General features: G+C 38.2%; 1 protein-coding gene across 3 annotated transcripts in view; it reads right to left on the bottom strand.

The window, feature by feature from the left end:
* The window catches only part of cps1 (carbamoyl-phosphate synthase 1, mitochondrial), a 67532-nt gene that overhangs the window by 20160 nt on the left and 27294 nt on the right, over window positions 1-20078 (bottom strand). For all 3 annotated transcript variants that reach the window (XM_074694431.1, XM_074694429.1, XM_074694430.1), the window contains exons 22-30: window positions 16993-17134; window positions 16758-16823; window positions 16602-16665; window positions 16342-16523; window positions 12854-13048; window positions 9827-9894; window positions 6034-6109; window positions 4201-4278; window positions 61-168 (exon numbers count right to left, since the gene is read on the bottom strand). In XM_074694431.1, coding sequence (XP_074550532.1) covers window positions 61-168; window positions 4201-4278; window positions 6034-6109; window positions 9827-9894; window positions 12854-13048; window positions 16342-16523; window positions 16602-16665; window positions 16758-16823; window positions 16993-17134 — 979 coding nt within the window. The remainder of the gene's footprint in view (window positions 1-60; window positions 169-4200; window positions 4279-6033; window positions 6110-9826; window positions 9895-12853; window positions 13049-16341; window positions 16524-16601; window positions 16666-16757; window positions 16824-16992; window positions 17135-20078) is intronic.

The raw sequence follows: 20078 nt of genomic DNA on the forward strand, positions 1-20078 counted from the left end.
ACTGGTCCTGTGTCATTTCTATGCAGTTTAAGTCAATATGCTGATGGGGATTTGACCAACCTTTTCCAGCGCCCCCTGGCTAATAGTCTGTGTTGGTAGCATTAGGGTAGCATCTCCTGAGTGAACTCCAGCATCTTCCACATGCTCTGTTATTGCATGGACCAGTACCTGAAAAGATACAGTGATTATCAAACACTTTTAGTACTTGCGTTCAGATCAAAGCTCTTGCACAAAAAATAGAAAGAAGAAAGAAAATGCATCCCAGCTCAGCTCAGGGCAACTCATCTTTTACAGCCTTGGACTGTTCTCTGATTAAAATCCTCCAGACTAAGAGGCAGATGGCCTCCAGACTCGATGTGTCCTTATCTACAGTATGTCACTGTGCAAAATGGTATCATCAGCACACGGTGAATATTACACCGCACATTTTAAAGGAATGAAGAAAGTCAGTCAGGTAAACAATCACTGAAAACTGTTTAAAGGTGGGTTTTAAATAGAAATTAAACAAAGCGCATGAGGGGGTATATAACGACGAAAGAGTAACTTTCAAACATTTCACCCTCAGGAAAGGAGATCTGTATCACTGAGCTCATTGGGAGTGTGCATGTGTGTTTGTAAATGAGCCACCGTGTCATTAGCTCATTTTAACTGCTGCTAACCACAGTATTCATTAGCTCCTTTCAGATAGAGCCTGTAATTAATACGTATTATCTCTGACTTTTCCACTCTCCCACACATATATCTCACACATGCACGCTCACAGTCTGGCCAGGAATAATGAGGCCTGTTTGGTATTCAATGAATGGACAGCTTGTTAATGTGATACTGAAGATAAAGGAGGGGGCTGTATTCAGGAAAAGCAGACAGAGAAAATGTACCATACAACTGGATTGCGCACATTCAAACGAACACCCTTGAAATGACTCCTAATGCCCAAACAATGGGAAAACAGACAGGGCATCCAGGACAAGTACCTGGGAGGTACCTGTGGTGACTTACAAAGTAAACAGTTGTGGAGTGATGTCAGTTTTAGAAGTTAAAGCTGCAAAGGCTAAGTGAATACTAATGCAACGTAAAGGAGCCATGAGTGTGTTTTAATGGGCTGTATGTGCCTTCTCTGGCCTTCTGACAACTTATACATGACATGTCACATTCACCCATCCATATAATACCCACACACTGATTGCAGAGGCTGCTATGAAAAGTGCCCATCAGTATTAGCTAAACCCATTCACACACTGCCAAGGCAGCTCGGTGCTAAGTGTCTTACCCAGAGAGATGACCGACTCTGCCTCTGAGCCACAGCTGTTCCTGTGAGGTTTACTCCATCTAGAAATTCTCCCTTAACAGTAACAGCCTTTTAGCTTTTTTAGGGGCTAAGATGGGCGAAGACAAACTTCTCCTGCCACAGGTATCTTAAAACCAGGCTTTGTGTCTGATTGTGTACTCAGATCATTCTTATCTTTTAAATTTATTTAATGTTTAATGTAAGTTATGGTGTCAGGTATTCCATTTCTCTGAGTTATAAGAGTACCTAAAAAAAGATAACCTGACATTGTAATGGTTTGGGTTTTTGGTTTGTGTATTTCTGGGTTTCCTTGTGTTTTCTTTTTCTTGTGTTTCTTTGTTATTCTGTGCTTGTCCCGTGTTTCTGCGTCACCCATGTTATCTTAGTTATTTTTGAGTGTTCTGTGTTTCCTGTTTTTGTCCTTAGTTTGTGTCCCATGTGGTTTTGATTTGGTACCTGTCTTGTGTATGTCTTTTTGTAATTCTTAGGCTATGTCCACACATAGCTGAGTATTTTCAAAAACGGCTATTCTCCCTCGTTTGTTGTAAAAAAAATACTTTCGTCCTCACGCAGCGGGTAAATCCGCTGGTGAGTGCTGCTCCAAGCACGCGAAACCCATAATGGGCAGTGTTTTCCTGACTTAAAACCCGTGCCAGCCAATCAGAATGAGCCCCCGTCATTCAGCTGTAACGTTGGAGAACTGAAAACTTTGTTTACCACTGTATACACAAAACCATGAATCCGGAGTTTTCCAAAATCTTCACTGTTGCCGAAGTTTTCAGTAAACATCGTTTTTAGTGACATAAAGCAGCAGTTTCGTGTGGACGACAGGCGTAAACTTATAGAAATATAAACAGAGGGTAGTTCTTTTAAAAAAATAAAATGAAAGGTGGCCATTTCAGCTCGTACTCTTCATTACATCCTCTGAGGGTAAACTTGATTTTTTCAAGTCGCAAGAAGCACATCAGATTTTTTAACCCAGCCATTCCAAATGGTGGAATTGGTGATTTCCAGCCAAAAAGGATTCATCAGTATGCCATGGTAAAAGTAAAAATTCATTCTGGTCTTGCCCAAGGCTTAGAGAGTTTTGGAGCAGTGTTTTTGACACTCTTGCTGAAGTGTCTCAACCACACCGTCCTCTGGCTATTTTTGGAATTCTAGCCCAACCTAATACACATGACGTCAAAAAAAAAAGATGTTATTGCTTGATCTCGATCATTCTAGACTGTGACCTTCAAACATTAACCAGAAATCCCTAAAATGTAATTTGAAGGTACCGTAGGCAGGATTACCCAGGTAAGATGGCGATTTGAAAACCAGCACAGCCCTTCCAGTCCTGTGTTCTCTGACATCACGCCCTTACGCAAGTTTAGCCCCTCCCACAAGAACACGCACACAAACGCGACACAATACCTGCCGGTATCAAAACACTCTGCACTCAAAGGCTTCACAACGACGAGCAACACAACTTCTGCAATGATGTCTGATTCTGAGGTAAGTTTATGATGCAATATCTTAACTACAATTGTGCTCATTAGGGTTTATCCAGCTTTTACTTATCACTGTTTTGCGAGATACTTGATAGAGCAAAGCTGTATTAGCATTTACTAATCGGACAATCGATCATATACTTGCACAGCGTTAGCATGTAGCCTGCTAGTCAACTAATGAATAAACTGAGTTCATTTAATGGTTTTGGAGTATGTGCCGGAAGAAAGTTCTGGGTATGAACACGCGCCAGGGACATCCACTGGTCAAAGTGCGAGTCGAGGTAAATCGGGACCAAGTACAGGCGGTCAGTCGGAACAAAGGTAAATATGTAAATATTCCTCATGCGTGTTCATGAGAACAAAGAGATTTACAACCAATTGCGACGAAGGACGAAGCGCTGCCCCTAGACGAATCAGGATAGAGCCTCAGGGGCTCTTCTGATTGGTCAAAGATACCTGGAGTGGTCGAGAATCCTTGTCAGCTCATAACAGAGACAGATGGAAATGCTGTAACCTTGCGGTAGGGCAATTATACTACACTTATGAAGGGTTATCAATGGATACTCTAACATTTAATCCAAAGAAAACACAAAAAAATTAGCATTGACTAGCTAAATCCTGCCTACGGCACCTTTAAGTGAGAATGTAAGGCAATAAACTGATGAGTCAAAAACTCATTTTTTTATCCCTGCTGAATTTCCTCTCGGGGACAAATAAAGTAAATTCTATTCCATTCTATTCTATTGATTGTATTGTATTGTATTGTATTCTACTACATTCTATATATGTAAATTGATCATTACAGCTAAAATACTCTGGTAGAAAAAAACCTGCTGTGAACACTGTATGTACTTACACTAATAACTCATAGCAGATGAATACAAAGACAACAAAAATCAAAGGAAATCACAGATCTATAGGACACGTCAATCAAACAGAGAAACATTTTTTAAGCATGAATCACTTAAATATTTCTTAACTGATCTGACACAGAAACCAAAAATCATTCTGAACAACTTCCCTGCATTTGCTTTTAATATATTCCATCCTCCCAATCAGAGCCTGTCTACGCTGCGATGCCTTTTCATCGAAGATAAATGAGATCACTTCCACTTTATTCATCTACTGGGCTCAATAATGGTCTCCCCTCCCCATCTAAGCTGAAAAACAATGAAGCACTCACTAATGCAAAGCCAAAGAGATGAATAACAATGATACTACAATGAATTAAATTATGGTTGAACTGGATGTCGATATATATCCAACAAAGACAAATAATGTTTCCATTTAACTTTGCAACACAGTGTTACACCTGGGAGAAGATCAACACCATCCTCAAGACTCACACTTTGAACAAAACTTCTTATCTTTTCAAAAATAATTGCATTTAATACCTGAAAAGAACATGTCAGCATGTCTTACCTTGCCATTATTGGCCACAGCATCTACCTCCACTTCCCGAGCCCCGCGGATGAACTTAGTGATGACCACAGGATGCTCCTGGGGGAAAAAAAGACTTAAGTTTAACTAAAAAACTGAATTAATGTCTCACATGTTCCTTGGGGAACTATAAATTGAGGGTTCTGAAATAAATTTTGTTAAATTCAATTTGTTAAACTATGGGCAGTGAAACAGGAAGACAAGAGAGAGGAGAAGACAGCTGTGGCACAGACTCAACACAGGTACATGGTACAAAGTAGTTTTATTGTCAATTCTGCAATATGTGAAACACATAAAGATGGGGCCCACGGTGCAACAGTTAACATTTAGCAAAGTTGTAAAAATTATTTTTATTTCAACTCTTAATATCTTTTTTTTTTTGTAAAAGTAAAAATTCATACTTAAGCCGAGTCAGAAGTAAAATATGACTCTGCACCTCCACTGCAGTAGATGGCGCCAAAGAGTTGCTCTGTCCACATTATGTTGCCCATAAACTGTATAATAAATATAATCTCAAATTATATTTAAAACATTTTAACTTCATGGGTTTTGTTGTACTAAGCAATAGGGATGGGTACCTTTTACATTTGAAACGATACAGTACCAATTCCCGGTACCTGGCAATTGATATCGGTACTCATTGGTACCAATTTTTGGTACTTTGTGTGCGAAAAAAAAATCAAATTATTTAATAATAAAATGTAAATCCTTTTTTATTTAACATATTTATTCTTCAATATGTCATCCTGGAATGCTGTGTTCATTTCCAGCATGGAAAATCACCTACTCTTTCACTCCCTCACAGCCACAAGGATGCATTTAGGTACCTGAACATGGTACCATTTGATTTTATGTGAATCAATACCTGGTACTTTTGACAGAATTTCAGTGGATACCTATAAAAGTACCTAATTTGGTACACATTCCTACTAAGCAAGTATGTATACTTTAGATATCAATGTTTTCGCTCTATTTTCATCATCATTATTAGGACAAAGAAATAATCCAAGAAAACAATCATTTAAACACTTAAAGGGAAAGAGTGAACTTATTCACGCACTGATGTGCTGAATTTTGATTGGCATGTATTTGTGTGAATGTTTTAAAGTAAAAACAAGTTCATACACTCAATGGCTACCTAATTAGGCCAACCTGTTTAACTGCTTGTTATAAGAAATATCTGATCAGCCGATCACAACTTAGTGCATGTAGGTATAAAGACATGGTCAGGTCAACCTGCTGAAGTTCAAACCAGCATCAGAATGAGGAGGAAAGATGATTTAATGGACTTTGAACGTGGACTTTCTGGAAGCCCCTCACTAAAACTACAACTAAAAATTGAGCAGTGTCCAAATACCTAAATGACTTCATGTGTGCGTGTGCTGTTGGAGTTTAGTGGGTCATGTCATTATAAATCAGTTTGAAGCTGTTAAACAACCATTAACAGGCTTGCTTTGTGTTCTGAATGTGTGATATGTGCTTGTGTGTCTGTTCATCCAGCCTTAGGTAGGGGCCCCTTTGAGGGGCCAGGTGCCTCTGAGCCACTGGAGGGTTCAGTGAAGAAGAGATGCTCACACAAAACTAGCCATCAGCAATGCCAGCTGGTTGCATTAGTTAATTGAAAGCACAGGGACAGCGGTGCAGAAGAAGAAAGTTTGTGTGTGAAATGGAGGAATGGAGAACAGTCACTGGTCATAACATGCTAATTCAACACGTTACAGACAGGGATAAGGCATGAAGCCACAGCATGACATGTGAAATCAAGAAGGCAACACGTCTCTAACATGTGCAGGCACACGTTCACAATGATCTCACCTGTGACACCTGAGTGGCCTCCTCCAAGAAGCGTTTCATCTCTTCCTCTCCGTACGCAACGTTCATGGCAGAGCCACTGGTGAGAGAAAGAGGCAGGAGATGAAGGATGAGGGAAAAATGAGGGAGAGAAAACAAAAGGCCACAGGAGAGGAAGAGAAGCAAGCAAACAGGAGAACATAGAAGCTTCAAATGATCGTTCAAAACACTCATTATCTCTTCGTTGCATCACTATTACCACTGGGAACAAGGTCTGGAAACAGTCAGAATAAGGAGGGAGAGAGGAGAGAAAGAGAGGAGAGCAGCTATTTAGGTCGAAAAGCACTGCAGGCTCTTGAAAAATGAGTTCAGAACTTAGTCATTAAAATACAACAGATTTAGGCTAGTTTTGTTGTGGTTGTTGTTGTTTTTGATTTCAGACTGCTAGCTGGGTTATCGCTGTGTTTGAAAAGGAAGAGATGAGAGAAGCAGGACAGAGAAGGGCCACAGGCTCGGGTCAGATCTTTATTCCTTAGCTGTCTGTTGCTTGGAGGCAGACATATGTCCAACTCCCAAATGAATACCGACCCTTCCTGTTATAGGGGATCACTGTGCATTTAAATAAAGGCAGATCATTGACTCAGATGGCAGAAAAGCCAATTTGATTATGCACACAGTTAATATAACAGTGAACCATTAAAGAGAAAGTTAACACATGTATGCATATAACTGTGCAGTTAGATGTTTGTAAAATTGCTGAGTAAAAAATGAGTTGGCATCCAAAACTAAATAAGTCTGTATGTGTTTATATTTGCAGTCATTCAGTCCAGGTTAGATTGCTGCAGCTCTGTAACAGCTGTAGTATCATCAGTGCAGTGTTGCAGCAGTGATCACTGGAGTTAGATTAGTAGCAGTGACATTAGCTGCTACTGTCTTGTTGACAAGTTTACGAGACATCTGCAACTTGGAAAACATTGAAACAGTAGAGAAGGCACAATCTAAAGAAGGATAATGTAAAAAATCAGGGGTAATACCATTTCTGATGTTTCAAAAAAAAAAAAAAAAAAAAAGTATACTCTTTTTAAATTCAATGTAGTTGCATTTTTCTGTACTGATACACCTTTCTGGGCTACAGAATCCTTTTGATTTTAAATAGTTATAGAGTTGTTCAGGCTTCTATAAAACTATCTGAGTGTGAACTTATCTATTGTAAAATTTTACAAAGCAACGTCTAATTTGATCTTCTTACACCAAGAAGATAGTTGAAAAATGGCTTCAAAAGCATCTTTAACTGCTTTGCAGCCTAAAAGAAACATTATTTGCACATTATTTGCACAATTTTTTCACAAAGAGAAAATAATATTTGTAAAACAGGTTGAAAATTATCTGAAACGATAGCTTGCTATCATTGAATAGCAGTGATTCTCAAACTGGGGAATGTGTACTCTTAGGGGTATGTGGGAGGACTACAAGGGGTTGACTTGACAAATGTTCAAAGAAAAAGGTGCATCACAACAAATGAAAAAAAAAATTCTGATTAAAAACAATCAATCTAAAAAAGGAAGACTTTCAGACAGAGCATATTCATTCATAAAATAAGTTATTTGCTAAACAGCTCCTGTCTGTTAATATCATTTTTTTAGTGAGAGATCATGTTTATTTACATGCTAACAATAGCACAGCCAGGTGGATAACAATAGACAGGTGGTTTCAATGAAACAAATCAGTTGGGAAAATGAGATGGGTGTTAAAGAAATGGTCAAAAAGAAAAAAAAAACAAAAAAAATTTAGAATTCAATTTATATATATATATATATATATATACATATATATATATATATATATATATATATATATATATATATATATATATATATATATATATATATATATATATATATATATATATATTTTTTTTTTTTTTTCACATACTATTTCCTGAATATTTTTCTATATACGTGGGTACTTGGCTGAAATTATATTTGAAAGGGGGTACACAAACAAAGGTTAAGAACCCCTGGTATATAGAATATAATCTTATGTATTTATTTATTTATTTATTTATTTTACAATTTACAGGAACAACGTAAATTAAGTTAGCCAAAGGGCTAGTTTAGTTCTATTTGTAGCCCCCAGCCAGATGTTAAAGTAGGCAACCTAAAATTAACAAGGTAAGATAACTGAATTAAATACAACAAGTCTGTTTTGTCAACCCAGGTGTAAATTTCTCTTACGCTCTCGTGAAAATAATGAGGGCACATGCACATTTACACAATCAGTATAATAAGACATATAATAAACGAGCAAAGTAACAAAAATACACATTAAGAAGAATTAAAGCCATGTCCCAGATAAGATCTTATCAGTTATTTTATCAGGTCTGGATTGTTATATGCTCTTTCCTATGCTTGTATTTCTATCGTTTTTAAAAAGTTACAAACGGGCACCTGCTGTTATTGCCAAAAGTGAAAACATATTTCTGGAGGGGAGCTTTGAAGTTTAGTTTTTTATTATAGCATCATATTAGTTTGTTTCATAATTGATGGGACCAACTGTTGCACACATTCGTTCCCCTTCACACTCCAAAGTGAGAGGAATTTAATGTCTACAAACCTTTTTTTTAAAAAAAAAACAGTGGCGTCACATTGAAACTCATCAAATAGATTGACTCTCAGTAAGTGGGTAAGTCATGTCCCTTCTGGCTCACACTTACTCAAGACATTTATCTTCAACACACACAGTAATTCCTCTGATCCAGTGAGCATTTGCATTTCATTCTTCATTACCAATTTGGGAGTTGTAATATTTCACTAGTAAAGAAGTTTCTTAGATCATTGTTGCCGTTCTTGCTAAGCTAATTATTCTGTGTGAACAGAACTGCAAACTGTCTGAATTGCTTGTGCCTTTTGTTTGACAAACATTCATACCAATGTCAGCAGTTTGTAGCAATTAGTCTGTTGCATGTCATGATACAGAATTAGTGGAAATGATCATTTAAAACCTCAACATATAGTCAATCTCCAATCTGAGATTTTAAATAAATAAAGAGTGGAATGTTTCACGTTACTTAATTTTCTCTGTTAAAAAAATATGATGAATGGATTTGACAAGTGAGACAGAGTTGTGTAGATTAAAAATTCAAGCAGATGTACTGAGGCTAAGAAATAAGACCTGCCACAAGCTGATGACTGGGATGAAAAGGCAGGAGAAGCTTGTTTTTCATGATAAAAAATCAACTTATTCCAGGAATAACTGTGGCTACTTCAAGATGAAGAGTAAGACATTAATATGAGTCATTAACCTTTTGTTAAATTACATTACTCTGACTCTTCTGACTCTAAGTGGTTTTAACGTCACAGAGTGTATGACCCTCAGGGTCTCACACAGCACCATACAAGCGCAGACAGGCTCCTTTAAAGCAGCTCTGTGGTTTGAATGTAAATCATAATAAGTCCCCAACTTCTGAATCCATATTCACAGGATTGTTTTCAGTCACAGAGAACTGATGAACACAGGGTCTCACCACGACATCTGCTGGACAAAAGTGTAACTGCAGTGAGCTGATTGAATTCAACAGATGCCGCATATTGGTTTGTGTGTATTAAAAAACAAACAAAACAAAAAACAAAACAAAAAAAGTTTTGAAGATCTTCAGTGCTGTCTTTTAACCCTAAGCCTGCTGGGGGGAAAAAATCAAACCTTTTCCCCCCTGGATTTTAAATAGATGAAAAAATGCATTTCATGTCAGCCTTGTTCAATAAAAGAAGAGTGCTGGTATGACTTCCTGTTCCAGATGTGCATTTGTGTTTTAACTTACCTGAGTACGTAGGAGGGACGCAGCAAACATGGATAGCCCACCTGGTTGGCAAAAGTGAAGGCATCTTCCTGTGAAGGGGGAGGGAAACAGACGCAGTCAGCTCTATCACTCTGCATAACTGATGGAGGTGATATCAAAACACTGAGGCATGACATCCTCAAATAATCCCATTGGGATTCCAAATTCAAATCAACATGATGAAGGAAAATCAAAAAATTGACACATGTAAAGTCTGTATTTAGAAATATCAAGAGCACACATCAATTATCAATATTCCTGAACACAAATACATGTTATAACATCAACACTAAGACAGGCTCTGTCACCACTAATAAGAATTTCTCAATCATTTTAAAGATAAATATATGTGCCTACTTGATCGATGTAAGATAGAACACAGCCTGCACCTTTCTGTCTCTGCAGTAAGTTTCATTCAAAAGTAGAGATAGCCCGATATGGATTTTTCAGGGCAGATACCGATAATTTGTAGTCAAGGAGGCCAATAACTGATATTTGAAGAAGATATTAATTTGCAGTCAAAGTGAAAATGTTGATGTCAAAATTTTGAACAATACAAACTCAAACACTCAACTGCAATCAAATGCCTTTCAAGCAAATGTTTATTAAACAGCTCCCAGGCTCAGCAGAATGTTTTATAAAGTTAAATGAAAACATAAAAAAATAAATAGCACAAGTTTTCTACAGTACATCAAATTTTCCAAAATTTCTATGTAACTACAATATCTGTAATAACTGCACTGCTGATTGGCTGTTTCCCGAGCCATGGCTCTACTTGTAACCAACCAGATGATACTGTGGGTGGGACAGTGCTGGGGACTGAAAAGTGACTGCAGACAGTGAAGCGGCTGCATCAGAGCTGCAACAACACAGTTTTATATTTTTTTCTTATCGGCCGTCGGGATTAAAAAAAAGGCTGATGCCAATATGCCTCAAAATGCCAAATATCGACCCCGATAATCGGTCTATCCCTATTTAAAAGTCATGATTCGATGTGCTTTCACACATTTCCAGCTCTTTTTGATTGCTCATGTGTTTTGGTTTTGGTATTTTTTTTTTCTTGATATTTTGGTTTTAAAATAAATCCTGAGGGTTTTCATCTTATCATTTTGTAGGGTCCTACATTTTATGTTATGGTCTCCCTCTTTGAGCCTTTGCTGATTTCTATTTTTGTGTCAAGGAGGCCGTAACAACAGAGCAGTAGGAAAAAGCTGGTTTGAGAATTATTCAGTAGGACAAAAAGCAAAAATGGGAAAATATAAATGATATTTATAAAGTTTTCTACTTAACTAAGGATGTAGCCTTGCTTTATCTAGAAGCTTCAGTCCCTTGGTTATGAAGCCGACGTTATTACATCCTGATACTTATTTTCTCAACTATATTGTGGTTAGAGATGGTACCTTTCACATTTAAAACAATACAGTACCAATACCCAGTACTTGGTATCAAAATTTCAAAGTTTTCCAATTTAACACATTTATTTCTCAAGAAATAATTTTGCAATGCTGTGTTCATGTCCAGCATGGAAAATCACCTACTCTTCCACTCCCTCACAGTGACAAGGATGTGAGTAGGGACTAAAACATGGTATGATTTGATTTTATGTGAATCAGTATTTTATACTACAGATGGAACTTGGTTGGTACCTATAAAAGTACCTAGTTCAGTGCCCTTCCCTAACTGTGGTGTAAATTAAGTTATTTAGTCTCACTGATGTGGATAGAAATGTCATGTAAAGCAAACAGATGTGGTTTCCTAATAAGTTCAAACACTTGTTAAAAACTCTGTGTTAAAATCTGTCGCACGGCTGAGCAGCCCAACAAACCTGATACTGATATCACTCGGTTTAACTCTCTTAACAAATTTAAGAAGCTGGGGGACAAACTGAAACACATTTGATTGCTCTGAGATGAAGTATTCAGGCAGACAAAGAAGAAATCTCATTCCCACAGATACAAAAGCAGCAGAGAAAACTCTATATCTGAGCACAAAGACAGTCCTGATGGAGCAAACATCCAAGATCTATGCCTGCACAATTTTCTCAGCAACCACAGCTCTTTAACATGTTTTTTCTTTCTGTTTGTTTTTCATCTTGATCACCAAGCCTCTCACTACAGGAATTTATATACAAGGCTGTATGATAAGAGCTACTTAGGACAGAAAACAAAGATCCAAATCAAAGCTTTGCAGATACACTCATCCTAATGCTTGTTATAACAGCTCTCTACTCTGCTGTATCCCCATTCGACCCCATCAGTTAAACCTGAACTGAACACAGAACTTATCAAAGAATAAAACAGATTTAAGTATTTGAAGATCTCCCTTTGGTTTGCCATGGCTTCTTTCAGTTAACCTGAGGAATAAGAGGAAAAGGGTCTGAGTAATGGACAGCATCCTCCTCCTCCTCCTGCTCTTTATCATCACCATCACTTCTTGTATTTCTCTGGTCCACATCTCTCTACAGATCTTTCCTTATCCTGTATATTATTACCCAATATTCACTTCCAGGTGGAGAACTATTAACAGACAAAATCACATCAGAGAGATAAAAACTACCTCCTCACGTCTCAGCTGGAGGTGTTCCAGTCCAATAAATCTGACTGTTTCTTTAAGATCGGCAGGGAAATCCAGCTTTATCTGTGTGTAACGGTTGATCTCTCCTCACCACTTAGTGAATACTTGAGAAACTTTAATGGAGGAGGCATTTTTTCAGCGTGGAGACAGAAACATTTCAGAACTCTACAGTATTCCTCAGAGGAGCCTGGGAGGGTTTTATTTTGCGATAGCTGAGGGCAAGTTTAGAGGGCCAAACAAAAACACAGGTAGATCAGCAAGTAAAGAACAATGCTTCGAAGAGGAATGTTGTTTAAATAATAAGACGTGTAGGTAAGGTGTGATGCTGTAGGGTGGTAAAGTAAATCTACTTTCTTTCCTGACACATTTAACTAAAAGGTGTGACATGTTTCACACTGCCATCTGCTTTCCATCATTTATATGTTTTCCTCTCACCAGGGAGCTGAGGGCCCTCCACGGGGCTTGTGCCACCCCAAGGTCATCAAGGATACTTGAGAAGACTGAGCGCTCCTCGGCCCGGTCGATCTGCAGGGGGCTCGTCCCCAGAATCTTCACCCCATTCAGGTGCAAAGGGGCGGCCAGGTTGTTGGGGATCTGGCCTCCCACTGAGACGATGCTGCCTGTGCAACTCTGTGATCAAAGAGAAAGAAAGGGATGTTAGAAAAAGGAAAACTGAGGATACAGCAGGAGCGTGATGAATGAAATAAGAGAAACTGGAAGGAGGAGGAACTCAAGAGGCGGGAGGTCTAAGACTTGACAGATGATCTCCGGTCTCCTGTCCTATCGGCCAAGATTAACCGTCTGAAACCTGTGGCGACTTTCATTTACACTGGGCTGTGATCACACAATGAAAAACAAGCTGATCACGCTTGTGTTATGGTTTCGTTATCACCAGAAAAGTGTGTGTGGTAAACAAATGTGCAAGCTCCTTTTAATAACAGCATGTAGACCCTTTCGCTGTCTTTCTGATCCAGGGGGGATGCTGTTTCCATGGTAATACCAGGTTGTATCTCTTCATTATTCATGGGCTGGCTCTCCTGCTCCTGTCCAGGGTTTATCTTCATGCTCTAATGCCGTATTTATCAGACACACAAAAAATACACACTAGGAAAGCGAGAGGGGACCGTAGCTCTGAGAGAGTGATGATGTTTAATGCGATCGCCCTGAACAAACAAACGATCAATCACGCCCTGATCCCAGAGAAACTTTACCTGGATTATAATTCCACTGCAAGCAAAACTTACTGGAGATTAGTGCGCAATCGCAAAAAAATTAAAACACTGAAACTAACAAACAGGAAATATTAAGCCTGGGAGAAAAAAAAATGAAATTTGAAACATTAGAATTTTTTTTTTAATAAGATCAAATCAGGATTCTTTGTCAAAAATTCTTATTTTTTCAAATCCAAATTATTCATTTCAGTCTTTGTTTATTAACTAGATTGGAAAAAAATGACCACTTCTCTCCAGCAGAGGGCAAAGTGTTTCTCTCTGACTCACGTGATGTGCATTTTATGGAAAATTATGGCTCCTGGTATAGTCTGTAGACATTATCATCATTATCTAACTTTTTCACATGGTCAGGTGTTAAAAAAGCAAACTAAAAATCGCAAAAACCATACATATCAAAGAATCTCAATTCAAATCGAATCGGCACCCCAAAAATTGTAATAGATTCAAAACAAACATCGATTCCAGCCCAAGAAGATATCACTGAAAAAGTCATGTTAGAGGATTTTATTGAGGGTCAGCTGGACTTTTTTTTGTACACCTGCACTGCACATAAGGTTGAGTCTAGTTCAGTTAACTTCGGCATCAAATCGTTCACGGAGAAAAAAATCTCTAAAGTTTGGGATTTGTAAAGTTAAAATGCTTGGATCCTTTTTTTTTTATCTGACAGGATTATGTGTCAGGTTTTTTCCATTAAAGAACAAAACAAAAATGTCTTGTTTTGCATTCCTGCAATAACCAGGACGGTATGAAATGCAACACATTGGTTCATATTAACCACATGTTAGAGAAAGATCATTAAACCTTGAATATCTTTATAAAAAGCTCCACACACCTTCAACAATGGAGACCTACACTCTTAAATCTCAGGTAAGTCTGTGGTGCAGCGTAATAAATGGTCCAATTAGGACTCATTCGGGGCTTTCCTATCTGTGAGAGTGGTCGTGGGGTTTTATTTGGTTTCTTTAAAAGGTCAAGACTAGGGGTGCACCAATCACAATTTTCTGGCCGATCACCGATCACCAATCTTTGAAAAGCCTGACCTGCCTATACCGATTTTGGCTGATACCGATTTTTATTTTTCATAACTGACGGCATATACCTTCAATGTTCCAATCTTATTTTATTGAAAATCATTGAACAATACCTGTGAAACAATAAAATCTTTATGTTTTAACTTAAACAACTAATAAAGTGTCCTGAGTTTTAGGTCTGACAGCAAAAAGCAACAAAGGCTGACTATCAGACCTTCTTGAAGGTATATAAGATCAGTTTCATATGTAAGGATGGGCTGATCACCGATCACCTATCGCTGATCACTGATCTCCCAAAATTAAGGAAATCGGCACAGATCCTCGGTGCATGTCGAGTCAAGAGCATGTTAGCTGGTCAAAAACAGCACATCTATCCAGTTTTCTATATTAAAATATCTGAAAATATAGACCAATACAGAGGTTTCTGTTTTCAGCCCCTGTAGAAATCAGTGATTATGTCATTATGTATATGCTGAGAGTAATAAATCTCTTTACTGATCAGTTTCTTGTGTTTAGCTTCCCACAGTCTTTTCTACTTCACAAGCAGTTTATATAATTAAGTCCTTTTTTCTCACAACCTTAGTGTGAAGTCAATTGATAAAACTCCGCCATGGTTAAATTTATTGTAAGACTTTTTATTCCTTATTATATCATCCAACTTCATTAAAAATCTTAAGTCTATAAGCAGCTTTTTTTTTCAGACATGTCTTGAGACAGACTTGTCTCTAACCTGTCCGGTGTCCTGCCTCTTCTTCATAAAAGATCAGCTCAGAAAACTCAGACCAGGACGCCTTCGGTAGGTGCAGTAGAGTGATGGCTAAAAATAGGATGTAACAGTAAAGTGTTTCCTAAGTACTATTCGCCTGGATTACTGTTACATAGGGACCAGGTCAGTTTTGTTGTGGCACATTAGCACAGGATAAGATGAGCTCTAGTAGATAAGTTGGTGGTTTTCATGTTTCTGACCAAAAATGCTGCACAGACCCACCGAGCTGTAGCAGCAGCACCTCACTCTGCAGCGCACAGCAGCCGTACACTCTGATAAGACGTCCACATCCAACTTCAGTCAATCAAAGTGCACCAAAAACTTCAGGACATGCAGAATAAATTTAATTATCTTAAGATTTAAAAACCACTATGTAAATATGTTTGTTTAGAGAACTCTTAGGTTATGGAGCTGTCAAAATATTTCATCGTTGTTTGTTTTATTTGTTATCATGACTGTGTCAGCCCAATATTAGTGACATTAAAACAGCGACATGTTTTTTAATTGTTATATTTACGTTCATACAATTTACAGCCTGCTTATTGATGACATGGGGTGCATAGTGAATCTTCTTCCATCTTGTTTCTATCCAAGGTGCTGTTAAAACCTCTATTTGAATGTCCAACACTGCATTTTGAGCAGGAAATGATCAGAAAAAGCTGCAGAAAGCGTATTAAAAAAAATTACCACCTGAAATTACAGAGATGTTGATTCAAACTAGGCTCGCATTATCTGAGGATCTATGTAGGTCTGAAATATGGTCAGTGATTTGCCCTGGAAATTATACTTTACAAATCACAGACATTGTCAATTAGCATGGGAAGAAATGAATCATCAGATCAGTCAAAGTCTGTTTCTTCTCACACATGAGAGTTCATCCATTCCTGTCCTCACCTCTTGTTGTGTGATGTCCAGGATGCGTTCCAGGGTCAGCTCCTCAAAGTACAGGCGGTCACACTCGTCAAAGTCAGTGCTGACAGTCTCAGGGTTGTGGTTGACCACCACTGTCTTCTTGCCCATCTGTCTCAAAGCCCTGATACTGGACACTGCACACCAGTCGAACTCAACGCTGCTCCCTGTTGATCAAAGAGTAAGCAGATTTAAGAGTTGTCAACAAAAACCTCTTCAGTTTCACGACTTTATGCTGCACTTACCGATGTGATAGGGCCCACAACCAAGAACCATGATACCTTTATCACTAAACTCCAGATCATGTTCCTGAAGAATGGATGGATTAAAGAAATGAGTGACGATACTGCTCCTGTTCATATTAAACACTTTCAACACCCCCATGGTAAAAAGTGACTTACCTGACCGTGATAAGTACAATACAGGTAGTTGGTCATTGCTGGATACTCTGCTGCCAAGGTGTCAATCTGTGAAACAGGATCAGATAAATCAGCAGCTGTAGAAAAAGACATTTTCTCCTTTGGTCACCTTTCACTAAGATTTTATGATTTTTTTTAAGATTTCATTTCTCCTTCTTGTGCACACCAAAAAAAACTTACAACATGAGCTGAAAGAAGGAGCCGCACTGATGCTCACCTGTTTCACCCAAGGTCTGATCCCATGCATGAGCCTCAGCTCTCTGGCTGCTCGCTCAGTGGAGCCCAGAATCTGACCAACCTGCCGGTCTGAGAAACCGTCCTGCTTGGCTTTCAGCAGCAGAGGCTTAGGAACAGAGTCACTGTACGAAAAGACAACGAGAATTGTAAAAATAAGAGAATTTTAAGCCTCTCGAACAGTTGAACAATTAATTGATGACTGAGTCATAACAAGTACAGATCATGCCTCTAGGTTTCATAAATCAACATTCTGCCGTTAGTGTAAATCTTCCGACCTATTACCACCCTGTTTTAACAGATTTAATCCACAGGAGTTAAAACTTTTTTTCATTATTAAAGTTAGTTTTCAGGGCTTTTTATGTTTTTAATGAGTTGGAGAGAACAGCGAACAGAGTAGGAAAGGGGGCAAGAGTGGGGAGTGACATGCAGGAAACAAGTCACAGGCCACCCGCTCAAGGGGTGTACCTCATGGGGTGCAACCTAGACCACTTGGCCAGCTGTGCCCTAAGAATTAAAACCTTAGTAACAAAAATAATTGTGACAAATAAAAATGATGCAGCAAGGTGAGAACATCAACAAGCAGGGAAGATTTTTTTTATTTTTGGTGAATGGGTTTGTTGACGTTAAAGTTTCACAACAAAGACTAATGAATGGATATTACATTCATCACTTAGTGTCTTGATTTTTCAGAAGGAATATGATGAAAAATGACATAAAAGCGGAGAACCAGAAAGAGACAGCTAGCTCTGCTCGAAGTGGAAAATTTCCCTTCTCATGTTTACATGTTGTTTTATCTCTTGACCATTTTACATGTCCGAGTCAAAAAGGGCAAAGACAGTTTGTAGCCAGCAACTTCTCAGAGGACTAGACCAGGGGTGGCGTCATGGGTGGGACCAATGGTCCCAGGCCCACCCCAAACTTTTCTTTGAAAAAAATAAGTTTTTTTTGTTTGTTTTTTTCCTCAAAAATTGGTATAAAAGAGAAATATTTTAAAATTGTGTCACTTTACTATTGTTCATGTATTTTTTACCTACACTTTTAACTTTTTGTGTAAAGTGACTTTGAGTTTTTTGAAAAGCGCTCTATAAATAAAATTTATTATTATTATCATTATTACTTTATGTTCATTTTGTTACTGTTAGATACCCTGTCTTTATAAAATGGGCATAGTTTGGCTTACTTTTAGCCTGTTGGTAAAAAGGTTTCGACTCACTCAGCCTCATGTTAAACCAGTAGGACTAGAGAATGTATTTGGGAGAGACTGTAGATTTTTTTTTTTCTTTTAATTTAAATGTGGTTAATGCTGCGGCTCTTACAGCCTATAACACATGGAAAGTTGAGGGCAGCCCATTGGTGCATTAGAGCAGTGGTTTTCAAAGTGGGGGCCACCAGGAGGCACTGGGGGGGGGGCTTTGAAAATTGGACAAAGGGAAAAAATAGAATTTAATTTTTTAACAACAAATTGTCCCAAACATGCAACACATACAGCGCCATTACCATTGAATTCTCAAGTCCGATTGTACCGAGCCACAGCTGCAATTTCAGTATGATGATGTCATGAGTTGTGTTGACCTGGTGGTTTAATCCTGTTAATGAGCTATCTAATAAACTAAATTGAACTTTGAGGCTCTTCCCGTGTCTAACTACTGGCTACATGTAAGAAAGGAGTACCCCACCTTGGCTGAAACCTACTTGTGTGAGTCTGGCTTTTGTTTATTATTAATTTCCTGTTCTAAACAAATGTAATTATTATTGGAAAGTAAATAAAAGTTAGAAAAAAACATTTTTAAAGTTGACATTTCTTTACATATTTTGAAAATTTGTCTGTTGGTTTCTAAAGGGGGTCTCCAGCCAGAAGCTCATGGGGGACCTTGGCATTGTAAAGTTTATGGATCCTCTTGTGAGAGCACCGATATTTGGGCAATACCATTGAGGGCCATTGCCATCCGATGCACTAAAACATTATAAAATGCTATCAAGTATTTAAGGAGCAAAAAGTCACTAAGTCTGCTTTAAAATATATATAGTAAAGTACTATATCTATATCTATAAAGTTATCTACCAACTTTTGTAATTCAAGGCCCACTCAGAAATGAAATCCTCCCATCCTTTGACTGGACGTGAGAACAATCATGCACCTGGATGCAAATTTTATTAGCTTGTATTAGCTTTAGAGTTTTGGTCTATTTGACAGCTCACAACTAATATCTCCCTACTATCTGTTTCTGTTTTTGTATCAAGTTAAACTTTATCTGCAACTGCACTTTAAGTTACACAAAACGATCAATATCAGCTTTATCACAGCAGGCAACCAGAGAATTTCCTGTAATATTTCAGTGTTTCTTTAAACTCAGGCAGAATGAACTCTTATTTCTGGTAAACCACAACTTTCGCTCCCTCCCTCCTCTTTATCTGAATTATTTATCACATCGTAGCATAACAATATTGGAAATGCCAAGTGTGTTTTAACTCCCTCTGCACACGGCTGTGCTGGGAAATCACAAACCTCAGAAACGTCTGCTGAGGAGAGCAGCGGTGCGAGTCTAAATATGAGGAAGGGGAGACATTAGATGTGAGAGTTTGGTTTCTTGTCTAATATGATTCTTGATTAAAGGTGAGAGGGGAATCCACTGCATGCAGTTAACTTACGAGCACTTCCTGACACAGATTAAATAGGGTAGAGTCTGTTTTCATGTGTGAACTGTGCAGAGAGCTGAGGTGGAAACCGCCTTTAACAACCCATAAATGATAGTCGCAGTGATGATATGAACGTCTATTCTTTAAATGAGCACTTTTATTTTACAGCCGGCTCATATACAACAAAACACTCCTACACTTTTCCAAAACTTGACATTTTCTTATAGAAAGTCTAGAGGGACCTGCCATACAGAGACCTTGAGACTGTGATCCATGCTTTTATCAACACAAGACTGGATTATTGCACCTCTCTGTGTTTCAGACTGGAGAACTCACACCTACATTGCCTGCAACTGGTTCAAAATGCAACTGCCCGTCTCCTCACTGGTAAACTCAAGTGGGACCAGTCATAGCTTGGCTGCACTGGCT

Source organism: Halichoeres trimaculatus, unplaced genomic scaffold (genome assembly GCF_033239565.1).
Source record: "Halichoeres trimaculatus isolate MK-OKI-2021-1 unplaced genomic scaffold, fHalTri1.1 fHalTri1_scaffold_19, whole genome shotgun sequence".
Classification (NCBI taxonomy): Eukaryota; Metazoa; Chordata; class Actinopteri; order Labriformes; family Labridae; genus Halichoeres; species Halichoeres trimaculatus.